This window comes from Salvelinus namaycush, chromosome 28 (genome assembly GCF_016432855.1).
Source record: "Salvelinus namaycush isolate Seneca chromosome 28, SaNama_1.0, whole genome shotgun sequence".
NCBI lineage: Eukaryota > Metazoa > Chordata > Actinopteri > Salmoniformes > Salmonidae > Salvelinus > Salvelinus namaycush.
In genome coordinates, this window is record NC_052334.1 from 44,275,351 (window position 1) to 44,287,741 (window position 12,391).

The following is a 12,391-nucleotide window of genomic DNA, read 5'->3' on the forward strand; positions in this document are numbered from 1 at the left end:
AAAGATTGACGTGTGAATCGTGGGATGTTAAGTCTACTTTTGACAATGTTGTTTATTATATGAATACAAGATGGCTTATATTTTATTTTGCTTAATAGTGAATATCATGGCTACCAGTGGCATGGGAATATGGGATTAATCGGATCCATACAGAATTCGAGCAGTGCATGTTATCCATCTGTTTACCACTGACAGAACGTGACGTATTCAAAATGCTCGACCAATAGAAATGCACAGGGATTATATATTTCTAACGCCAGTTGGTACTACCAACGCGTGCTTGTTTCAAATAATTTTACACGTTCAGCTGCCGACAGTGTACTCGGTAGGTGCGCCCTAAACAAAGCTGAGTTTGCGAAGCGAGAACACTGGAAAGCGCATCTTCCAAGTCGGAGAAAAGGTGAACGCGAAGGGACCTCTCGTCAAATCTGAACTATGGAGCGCTCAAAACAGAGTCACGACAACCAAGCTGACAGTAGACCGACTGCAAACGAAAGTTCTCTTAACGGACACTTTGACAGCTTGGTAAAAAAAGACACCCGGAATGTGGGATGTCAAGGGACGGGGACCGCCGGTGAGTCGAGTTCGCACACAGGGTCGTCAGTCGTGGAAAACTGGAAGCATGAGCGCACCCGAAGTATAGAAGACAACGAGATGAGCTTGCCTAGTCTAGCAGCTGCCTACACCACTATTATCCGGGGACTCGGGGAAGACCCGCAAAGACAAGGACTTCTCAAAACTCCGTGGAGAGCCGCAACTGCGATGCAGTTCTTCACCAAGGGATACCAGGAGAAAATAATAGGTGAGTCAGTTCGGAATGCCCTTTGTCAAAACTCAAATATTGTCAACAATCTCCTATGTTGTCAAAAAAGTGACAACTCACCTTTTAATTTACCTGAGGTTTACATGTGATATTTAGATGTCATTGACTTGGTTACCTAACTCTCATCTAAGACCTATGCAATATGCAAATATGACATTTATGGTGCTTATCTGACCATTACCCATCTATATACAGTACCAGTCAAAAGTTTGGACACACCTACTCATTCCAGTGTTTTTCTGTATTTGTACTATTTTCTACATTGTAAAATAATAGTGAAGACATCAAAACGATGAAATAACACATATGGAATCATGTCATAACCAAAAAGGTTTTTAACAAATCAAAATATATTTTATATTTGAGATTTTTCAAAGTAGCCACCCTTTGCCTTGATGACAGCTTCTCTCAACCAGCTTCATGAGGTAGTCACCTGGAATGCATTTCAATTAACAGATGTGCCATGTTAAAAGTTAATTTGTGGAATTTCTTTCCTTAACGCGTTTGAGCCAATCAGTTGGGGAGGGAGGGGTATTATACAGAAGATAGCCCTATTTGGTAAAAAACAAGTCCATATTATGGCAAGAACATGATGACAGTCCATCATTACTTTAAGACATGAAGGTCAGTCAATCCGGAAAATGTCAAGAACTTTGTTTTTGCGACTGCACTTGAAGAAATGTTCAATCAAGCGCTATGATGAAACTGTCTCTCATGAGGACTGCCACAGGAAAGGAAGACCCAGAGTTACCTCTGCTGCAGAGGATAAGTTAATTAGTTACCAACACATGTCAACATCAACTGTTCAGAGGAGACTGCGTGAATCAGGCCTTCATGGTCAAATTGCTGCAAAGAAACCACTACTTAAAGACACTAATAATAAGAAGTCACTTGCTCGGACCAAGAAACACGAGCAATGGACATTAGACCGGTGGAAATCTGTCCCTAGGTCTGAGTCCAAATTTGAGATTTTTGGTTCCAAACGCCATGTCTTTGTGAGACGCGGAGTAAAATAGTAATTATTGGCGCTGGAGAGACCAAATTCACTCAAATAAGAAATATTACATTGACCAATGTGATTTAGGCAGTCAAGTAGATAAGACGACATCAAGAAGGAAGGATGCACAATATATTATGTTCATCACACATTTATAGACAAGTAACCTAGCCCTACAAGAAATATGGTGTTGTATCTCAGATTCTCAATTGATGTACTTTCCCTCCCATCCATCTGTGAAATCCCCCTTTCTACACAATACCCCCATCCCTCCATCCTTACAAAATAAATCATGTGCACATCCAGGCTCAACAAATCCCCTGGTCATCCTGACCTGACCATATTGGTTCTCTTTTCCACGGTTGGGGCTGTTTTAGTGGTGGAGCTGGGGAGCTGCCCCTCACAATATTATTACCCCTATCCTCTTCCTCTTCCTCCTCCCCCTCTCATCTGGAGTTGGTTTCATGTGGAGCACTTTGAGGCTCTGTGTATTACATTTTGAGAGAGAGAGACGCACGCGAGGAATGTGTTAGTAGCGCTCTCTGGCTCTCCGGAGCATAAAAACATGCATCTGGAATAGCTTGAGAATGCTTGGAACCTGCCTGGTTTATATGTATGTACTCAATGCTCTTTCCCCCCCTGTTTGAGGTATGTGTGGTTTGGGAACATGAGGGGACGAACCAAACTATAAACCCTGCAAAAAGTGAAGAGTCATGATGATATAATGTGTGTGTTCAGCACAGACATCAGTGGTGGTCTTCTCCCCCTTTTTGGATTGGTTCTTATTTTGCACAACCCCTTTGTTTAAACGTGCAATGCAGGACTAGCACATGCCGTGTGTGTGTGTGTGTGTGTGCATATGTTTCTTCATGAGTGTCTTCATGAGTGTCTTCAATAGGGCCGGGACTATAACAGTATAGCGATACGAGTTAGTATCGTGGCAAGGAAACAAAACAGTGTAATGGGAAACAAACCTCATTATGTTGTCATCCAGAGTCACATTTATTTATTTTCCAAGCACTCACTATTTTACATATAGCAGGTTTTTAAAGGAGCGAAGAATTTGGTCTGCTTATTTGTCATTGAATTTTTTTTGCGATACTGGTATCGTCCCGGCCCTAGTCTTCATGTGTGTCTTTTGTGTGTGCTCATATGAGTGACTCATTGAGTGCCCAGGGAATACAGGAAGTGAGTTTGAAGGATGCAGGACTGGATCTTCTTACTCCAACAGTGGACACACACACACTATTTGTAAAAATTCTCACTTAGTCACAGAATTTCCATTTAAAATCCCTTTTTGCTGACCAAGACTTTGTCATTTCCATGTTCTAATAAAAACATTCACTCATGTTTGCTGTGCAAGACAGACTGTGTCCAAAAGGGTGTGTAAAGGAATGAAAATCAATCCCTATGATGCTCTCTGTCCTTATTATTTTCATATAGTGCATTATACAGTTTGGTTTATAAGGCCTGGTCATAATACCCTATGAATCTAGTTGCTAATTCATTGTTTATTTATATGCTATTAGGCAGTTATTAGCACCTATGTCATGCATGAAGAATAGCTCATAAGGTGTTATAAATGTGCTTATAATACATTGTGAAGTGGGTATTCATAGGAAGTGTTACTGTTCATATTTGTATATGATCCTATGTGCTTATAATGCATTATAAAGATGGTATTCATGTGTTAATGTTTATGTATGATGCTATGCGCTTATAAAGCATTGTTTAGGAATTATTCGTAGGAAGTGTTACCATTCATGTTTATGTATGATGCTATCAACACACATGACCTTCCAAGAAAAATCTGAATGACAGATTGTCACGAGAATTATGTTCTCCATGTTCATAAACCCAATTCAATGAATTACTCAGCCTGAAACCCAGAATTTGTAAGAAACTGGTTGAAATGAATCAGACGGAGGCCAGTCTACAATAGTCAGCAACGTTTATTTACGAGAGCTCTGCCCATCCTTACATGTACATTGGTTTATATACCTCTCATTTTGTCATAACTGTCCCTCCTCCTCTAAGACAATGACAATATAGTTCACAAGTCTTCTCCTACTCATACATTGCCTGCCACCTGTTATACAATCCACTACAAGCCCAAGGTTTCTCCCCTCCCTGGGTGGGGAGACTTCCTTCCCTGTTATCAGTTCCACAGTGGTCACAAGTTGTCTGCCACAGTTCCTCGCCTGCTAACAGTCCCTCTTTCTTATGGACAAACATTATTTATCATTATACAGAGACAGGGTAGAATTCTGTTAGTTATAGTTCTACGTTAAATGTATACATCATTTAGTCATTATTCATAAAATTCATAACACAGATCCTTCAGAACTGCATTTGAACAGAGGCCTGTAAGCAATATGCATGATCTCTCCTTTCACCTAATTAGGAGGTATCCTTTCATGTGGACTCCTCTTTTATAAAGAACGAAAAGCCCACACTAGGAGCCGTTCATTGAGATTGATGGAGGAGTGGGAGGATGTGTAATACTGTAATTATCTCAGTCACTTGGGAAGACTGGCCTCAGGCTTTAATGTCGTCATTAGGTGTTGACGTGAAGGGGCAGGGGGAGGACAGCACTCCTTCAGGGGGTTGAGAGGGAGTGGGGGACGAGGGAGAGAAAGGGATAGAGAGGAGAGAGCAACGACTGGGAAAGAGAGAGACCGTGAAGTGGGTAGGGAGAGGAGAGAATGAGAGGGAAAGGGAAAGCGTGAGAAAGCTGAGTATGAGCCAACATGGCCACCAGCCCTCTCAACCCCTTTGCGGTGTAACCATAGAGACTCATTGTGTGTGTATGAGGTTGTTTCTGTTGGTGTCATAATGTTTGTGATTGTGCATATGTGCCTGCGTGCGCGTTTGTGATTGTGTGTGTTTGTCTGAGATGACTTGGGGAGATGCTGATTTGGTTTCCTGTTCTTTTCCTGTGTGTGTGTGTGTGCATCAGAATAGTGGTGTCTGCATCATGTTATGGGTATGCTTATAATCGTTAAGGACTGGAGAGTTTTTCAGGGTACAAAATCAATGTAATGGAGCTAAGCACAGGCAAAATCCTAGAGGAAAACCTGGTTCAGTCTGCTTTCCACCAGACACTGGGAGATGAATTCACCTTTCAGCAGGACTATAACCGAAAACACAAGGCCAAATCTACATTGGAGTTGCTTACGAAGAAGACAGTGAACGAGTGGCCGAGTTAGAATTTTGACTTAAATCGACTTGAAAATCTATGGCAAGACCTGAAAATGGTTGTCTAGCAATAATCAACAACACATTTGACAGAGCTTGAAGAATTGTAATAAAATAATCAGCAAATGTTCCACAATCCAGGTGTAGAAAGCTCTTTGAGACTTACAGAGAAAGACTCACAGCTGTCATTGCTGCAAAAGGTGCTTCTACACAGTATTGACGAGAGTATGAATAATTACCCTCGTCAAAATTACGAGAAATTAGATATTTCTGTATTTCATGTTCAATAAATTTGCAAAAATGTTAAAAAAAATTCTTCTCACTTTGTCATTATGGGGTATTGTGTGTAGATGGGTGAGAAAAAAAATATTTAAACCATTTTGAATTCAGGCTGTAAAACAACAAAATGTGAAATAAGTCAAGGGGTATCAATACTTTCTGAAGGCATTGGTCTAAACATGCATAGTCCATCATCGAAACTTGGTTAGATGGTGATGACTGACTTATCACACCCTACGATGTATGGAGAACCTGTTACCGTTTTATTTTGTTGTTAGCCATGATCTCATCACGGCACCCAAACCTGGCAGCTGCTGCTCATTCAGGCAACGAGACGACGACACTGCAACAACACCGCAGGGCCCTGAAGCAACAAGTCAGACAGTTGGCTTACCACAGAAACGTTCCTCCCACCCCAACCTCCGTAGATAGGCGGCCAGGAAATTAAAAACCTCAGTCAGGGAGAAAGGAGGGCGCGTCCGCACAAACCGCTATAACCGTTAGATTTATGATTTATTAGAACAATTATATGAGCTCCGCTACGAGGGAAAACAAAACAGAGAGTGGTATATGGGGTCGAGAGGTAATTACAGTGTTTGCCAGAGAAACAACAGGCATACATTGCCTTGAAAAAGTATTTGCCCCCTTTCTGATTTTCTCTATTTTTGCATATTTCTGACACTGAATGTTATCAGATCTTCAACCAAAACCTAATATTAGATAATTGGAACCCGTGTGAACAAATGAGACAATGTTGAGACTTATTTAATTTATTTCAATTATGTAACACCCAATGCCACTGTGTGAAAAAGCCATTGTCCCCTTACACTCAATAACTGGTTGTGACATATTTAACTGCAATGACTGCAACCAAATGCTTCCTGTAGTTGTTGATCAGTCTCTCACATCGCTGTTGAGGAATTTTGGCCCACTCTTCCATGCAGCACTGCTTTCACTCAGCGACATTTGTGGGTTTTTGAGCATGAACCACTCGTTTCAGGAGGTCCAACATCTCAATTGGATTTAGGTCTAGACTTTGACTTGGCCATTCCAGAACCTTGAATTTGTTGCTTTTCAGCCATTCTAATGTAGACTTTCTTGTGTGTTTTGGTCATTGTCTTGCTGCATGACCCAGCTGGCTTCAGCTTTAGCTCACGGATGGATGGCCTGACATTCTCCCTGGATGGGAGACCAGATGCTGTTGGAAGTGGTGTTGGAGGGCCAATAGGAGGCACTCTTATCGCTGGTCAATTTCTTTTCTTAATCCCAATGCCCCAGGACATTGTCCTGTGTAAGGTGCAGTCTTTCGCATGGGATGTTAAACGGATGTCCTAAATCTCTGTGGTCACTAAAGATCCATATTCATTTCTTAATTTTTCTAGGCACACTGGTGCTCCTGAACTAAATATTTAGGAACATATGCGAGTAAAATGGTCACACTGTAGAGCCCTGTTCTGCATGGAAGTGTGTCTCTCGCTCGCTCAAATGCTAGGCCCACTATAGGTCCTATTTCTGCAACATTCAAATGTACAAACATGATTGATTTTGATTTTAGCATGTATTGATGATTTAATGAGACATCAGCTGGTGATACTATAGTGCTGTCGATAGTTGCAATAGGCCCCTTGTTATTTGATTATATTCCAATTGGCTACATTCTGTAGTCTACCCGCTAGCCTATCCAATGTCACATAATGGACGGTGTGAAAACCAATAATAGGCATCTGTGTTCCCATGGCTGAGTTGATGAGCTGATTTGGGCCCTCAGTTGATTGACAGATGTAGGCCTACTGTAAAACAAACTATCCTCCAGTGTGGATGCTCGTCCACGTTTGATAGTTAGGCTACAGTATGTATAATTTGTCAATATAGTTTTGGTCTTTGGTGTGATTGAAAGCCTGTATTGTTTGGCTTTAATATTTCATTTTGTAAAGCTGTCAAGGTGTTTATGCATTTGAGCTTGTCACGCCCTGACCTTAGAGAGCCGCGTAGGGAGCGGGGGCTACGTCCCGAACCGGAGCCGCCACCGAGGGTAGATGCCCACCCGGACCCTCCCCTATAGGTTCAGGTTTGCGGCCGGGTGTCCGCACCTTTGCGGTCAGGGTACTGTCACGCCCTGACCTTAGAGCCGTTTTATTTCTCTATTTGGTTAGGTCAGGGTGTGATTTTGGGTGGGCATTCTATGTTGTCTATTTCTTTGTTGTTTTTGCCTAGTGTGGTTCCCAATCAGAGGCAGCTGTCTATCGTTGTCTCTGATTGGGGATCATATATAAGTTGTCATTTTCCGTTTGGGTTTTGTGGGGTGTTTTCCGTTTAGTATCTGTGCCTGACGGAACTGTTCGCTTTCGTTTTTGTATTCGTTATTTTTGTTTGAGTGATTCTTGACAAATAAAGATCATGAACACTTTCCACGCTGCGCTTTGGGTTGTTTTGTATTATTTTGGTTAACGCTTTACTTGACACCCATAACCATGTCATATGTCATAACAGCTGACATAACTTGTTATAATATGGTCATAAGACCGTCATGGCACCTATATTTAGACCTGTTGTGATATACTGTATATTGTGTTATTTTATGGCTGGTTATGACACCTACATAAGAGTGTAAAAACCTACCACAGTAGTTATTTTATGACTGGTTAAAAGTCTTACTCACATCGGCTACAGAGACCGTGATCACACAGTCGTCCGGAACAGCTGATGCTTCATGCATGCTTCAGTGTTACATGCCTCGAAGGAAGCATAGTAGTTGTTTAGCTCGTCTGGTACGCTTGTGTCGCTGGGCAGCTCATGGCTGTGCTTCCCTTTGTTGTCTGTAATAGTTTGCAAGCCCTGCCACATCCGACGAGCGTCGGAGCCGGTGTAGTACGATTCAAACTTAGTCCTGTATTGACGCTTTGCCTGTTTGATGGTTCGTCGGAGGGCATAGCGGATTTCTTATAAGCTTCCGGGTTAGAGTTCCGCTCCTTGAAAGCGGCAGCTCTGCCCTCTAGCTCAGTGCGGATGTTGCCTGTAATCCATGGCTTCTGGTTGAGGTATGTGCGTACGGTCACTGTGGGGACGACGTCATCGATGCACTTATTGATGAAGCCAGTGACTGATGTGGTGTACTCCTCAATGCCATTGGAAGAATTCCGGAACTTATCCCAGTCTGTGCTAGAAAAACAGTCCTGTAGCTTAGCTTCTACTTCATCACAATCCCGGATCCGGGAGCACCCCCATCAGTAAAAAAGCTGACTAGCATAGCCTAGCATAGCGTCACAAGTAAATACTAGCATCTAAAAATCATTAAATCACAAGTCCAAGACACCAGATGAAAGATACACATCTTGTGAATCCAGCCATCATTTCTGATTTTTAAAATGTTTTACAGGGAAGACACAGTATGTATTTCTATTAGCTAACCACGATAGCAAAAGACACAAAATTTCCCACCATTTTTTTCCTGCATAGGTAGCTATCACAATTTCGACCAAATAAAGATATAAATAGTCACTAACCAAGAAACAACTTCATCAGATGACAGTCTGATAACATATTTATTGTATAGCATATGTTTTGTTAGAAAAATTTGTCATAGTTTTACATTGCAGCCACCATCACAACTCTCACCAAAGCAACTAGAATAACTACAGAGACCAACGTGAATTACCTAAATACTCATCATAAAACATTTATGAAAAATACACAGCGTACAGCAAATGAAAGACAAAGATCCTGTGAATCCAGCCAATATTTCAGATTTTTTAAGTGTTTTACAGCGAAAACACAATATAGCATTATATTAGCTTACTACAATAGCCAACCACACAACAGCATTGATTCAAGCCAACAATAGCGATAACGAATAAACCAGCAAAATATATTAATTTTTTCACTAACCTTCTCAAACTTCTTCAGATGACAGTCCTATAACATCATATTACACAATACATATAGAGTTTGTTCGAAAATGTGCATATTTAGCTGCACAAATCGTGGTTATACAATGAGAATAGTAGCCAAGCTGCCAACAAAATGTTGGGAGAAATCTTGGGAGAGGCACCTAATCTAATCATTAACTAATCATAAACTTGACTAAAAAATACAGGTTGGACAGCAAATGAAAGATACATTAGTTCTTAATGCAACCGCTGTGTTAGATTTTTTAAATTAACGTTACTACGACATACAGCGTGCGTTAAAGCGAGACCGCACCGAAATTAATGGCGGAATAGGAGTTTTACATTTTTCAACAGAACAACGAATTAACATCATAAATAGTTCTTACTTTTTGATGAGCTTTCATCAGAATCTTGGGCAAGTTGTCCTTTGTCCAAAAGAATCATTGCTCGGTTGTAGATTGTCGCCTTCAACTTTGGAATTAGCAGTAAACATTAGCCATGTGGCCCAGACGTGCCCAACTCACTATAACGCAGCACTAAGAAATATCCGAAAATCGCAATATACTGATATAAACTGATATAACTCGGTTTAAAATAACAACATTATGATGTCTTTAACACCTATATCGAATAAAATCAGAGCCGGATATATCTAAGGCCTATAACGGGAGCTTTCCAGAACGCCATCCTGAGGTCTGTCTTGCGTCATGGCGAATGTTGAAAAGACTGCACCCCACGTTCCAAGACCCTTTATATGGCCTCAGATCTGCCTAGCAACTCCATTCCAATTCTCACTATTTGCTGACATCTAGGGGAAGGCGTATGCAGTGCATGTCGACCAATAGAAGACATGCAAATTAATAAACTGACCCCAGAACAGCCTGCCTGATTTCAGATTTCTCACTTCCTCACAGGAAGTTTGCTCCAACTTGAGTTCTGTTTTACTCACAGATATAATTCAAACGGTTTTAGAAACTAGAGAGTGTTTTCTATCCAATAGTAATAATAATATGCATATTGTACGAGCAAGAATTGAGTACGAGGCAGTTTAATTTGGGAACGAAATTTTTACAAAGTGAAAACAGCACCCCCTATTGAGTTAACATCCGCTTCATCTGACCACTTTCTTATTGACCGAGTCACTGGTGCTTCCTGCGTTTGTTTTGCTTGTAAGCAAGAATCAGGAGGATAGAATTATGGTCAGATTTGCCAAATGGAGGGCGGTGAGAGCTTTGTACGTGTCTCTGTGTGTTGAGTAAAGGTGGTCTAGAGTTTTTTTGTTTTTTTTACCCCTCTGGTTGCACATTTAACATGCTGGTATAAATGAGGTAAAACCCATTTGAGTTTCCCTGCATTAAAGTTTCCGGCCAATAGGAGCGCCGCATCTGGATGAGTGTTTGCCTGTTTGTTTATGGCCGTTTATGGCTCAAAATACAGATAAACTCTCTTGGTAAATAGTGTGGTCTACAGCTTATCATGAGATACTCTACCTCAGGCCAGCAAAACCTTGAGACTTCCTTAGATTTTGTATACCAGCAGTGGTTTACAAATATACATAGACCGCCACCCCTTGTCTTACCAGAGGCCGCTGTTCTATCCTGCCGAAAAAGCTTAAAACCCGCCAGCTGTATGTTATTGATGTCGTCGTTCAGCCACGACTCTGTGAAACATAAGATATTGCAGTTTTTAATGTCTCGTTTTTAGGATATACTTGATTGTAGTTTGTCTATTTTATTATCGATCGATTGTACGTTGGCTAATAGGACCGATGGTAAAGGTAGATTACCCTCTCGGCGACGTATCCTTACAAGGTACCCGGGACCTTTGTCCTCGATACCTCCGTCTCTTTCTTCTGTGAATGACGGGGATCAGGACCTTGTCGGGCATCTGAAGTAAATCCTTCCCGTCTGACTCGTTGAAGAAAAAGTATTCCTCTGGTACGGGGTGAGTATTCGCTGTCCTGATATCTAGAAGCTCTTTTTGGTCATAAGACACGGTCGCAGAAACATTATGTACAAAATAAGTTACAAATAACGCCGAAAAAACATACACAGTAGCACAATTGGTTACGGGATCGTAAAACGGCAGCCATCTCCTTCAGCGCCATTCTCAAGAGAGAAGCACGAAATTTAACTTCACTAAACTTTCTACAGTTTTCCACTTTAGTTAACACTATCGACGTTTTCGCTCTACTGTGGAAATTCTGATCAAATAAACGCAATATTAGCCACTTTTAATGTAATATACCGAAACAAAACAAACAAGATTGCAAGATTTAGCATGCTAAACTAACTGATTTTCTTGTAGGCAGAGCGCATTGGAGTAGGATTCTATTGCATTGACGGGCACAACTAGACTCAGGCACATACTCTACACAGACCTGTGCGCCACAACCAATCAGAGCTGCGGTAGGCCTATATGCAAATAGCCATGGGCATTTATGGATCTGTGCCATTATCTTTGAACTGGACTGTGTTTAGGCTACAGTAGTCATGAGTAGATGTGCTTGTTTTGAGTTCAAAGTGAGAGCTGTGTGTAGCCACCTGTGTAGCCACCTGTGTAGCCACCTGTGTAGCCACCTGTGTAGCCACCTGTGTAGCCACCTGTGTAGCCACCTGTGCACATTTGTTCATATTCTTAGTGAGTTATTAGCCCAGTTATAACTCATTTCTAGACAGTGGGGGAGTGTTTGCCTCCAAGTGCACAAAATGTGTGTTTAAAAGGGCAAGTGTTGTATTTTGAGACGTCTTGAATAAGCTAAGTAGCCAACAGACAGAGCGTAGCATAATTTGTCTGATTCTCTGTAATAATGGTATGGGAATAATAATGAGTTTTATTTTGTTAAAATTTTAACATGTTAAAATGTTATGGAGTGTGTTTATTTCTCCATTGTTTTTGATGCTAGGCCACCCTGGTAGGCCTATATTATGATCAAATAGCCACAGTTGTCTACTTGGCCACTGTTAAAACTTTAATTTAAAGAGGGTACAGCCTCAATGTTCACAGTAAATGCGCGCTAGTAGTTTTCACAGAGTTCAAGTTTGCAGACCTGAAATTTACTCAGGGCCGACATTTCTTTTAGGGAACATTGGTTATGACACCTACATAAGTGTCAAAATCCACAAAACCTACCACACAAGGCAAAACATTTCGTTACACCATAGCCTACGTGTCAACAGTATGTTTTATGTTATATGTTTATTTGTT

The 12,391-nt window shown here is 41.2% G+C and overlaps 1 protein-coding gene across 1 annotated transcript in view; it reads left to right on the top strand.

Annotated features, from left to right (window-relative positions):
* The first annotated feature begins 273 nt into the window (after positions 1-273).
* Positions 274-12,391, top strand: part of LOC120023523 (GTP cyclohydrolase 1) — a 35,130-nt gene continuing 23,012 nt past the window's right edge. The window contains exon 1 of the mRNA XM_038967549.1: positions 274-802. Coding sequence (XP_038823477.1) covers positions 436-802 — 367 coding nt within the window. The 5' untranslated portion in view covers positions 274-435. The remainder of the gene's footprint in view (positions 803-12,391) is intronic.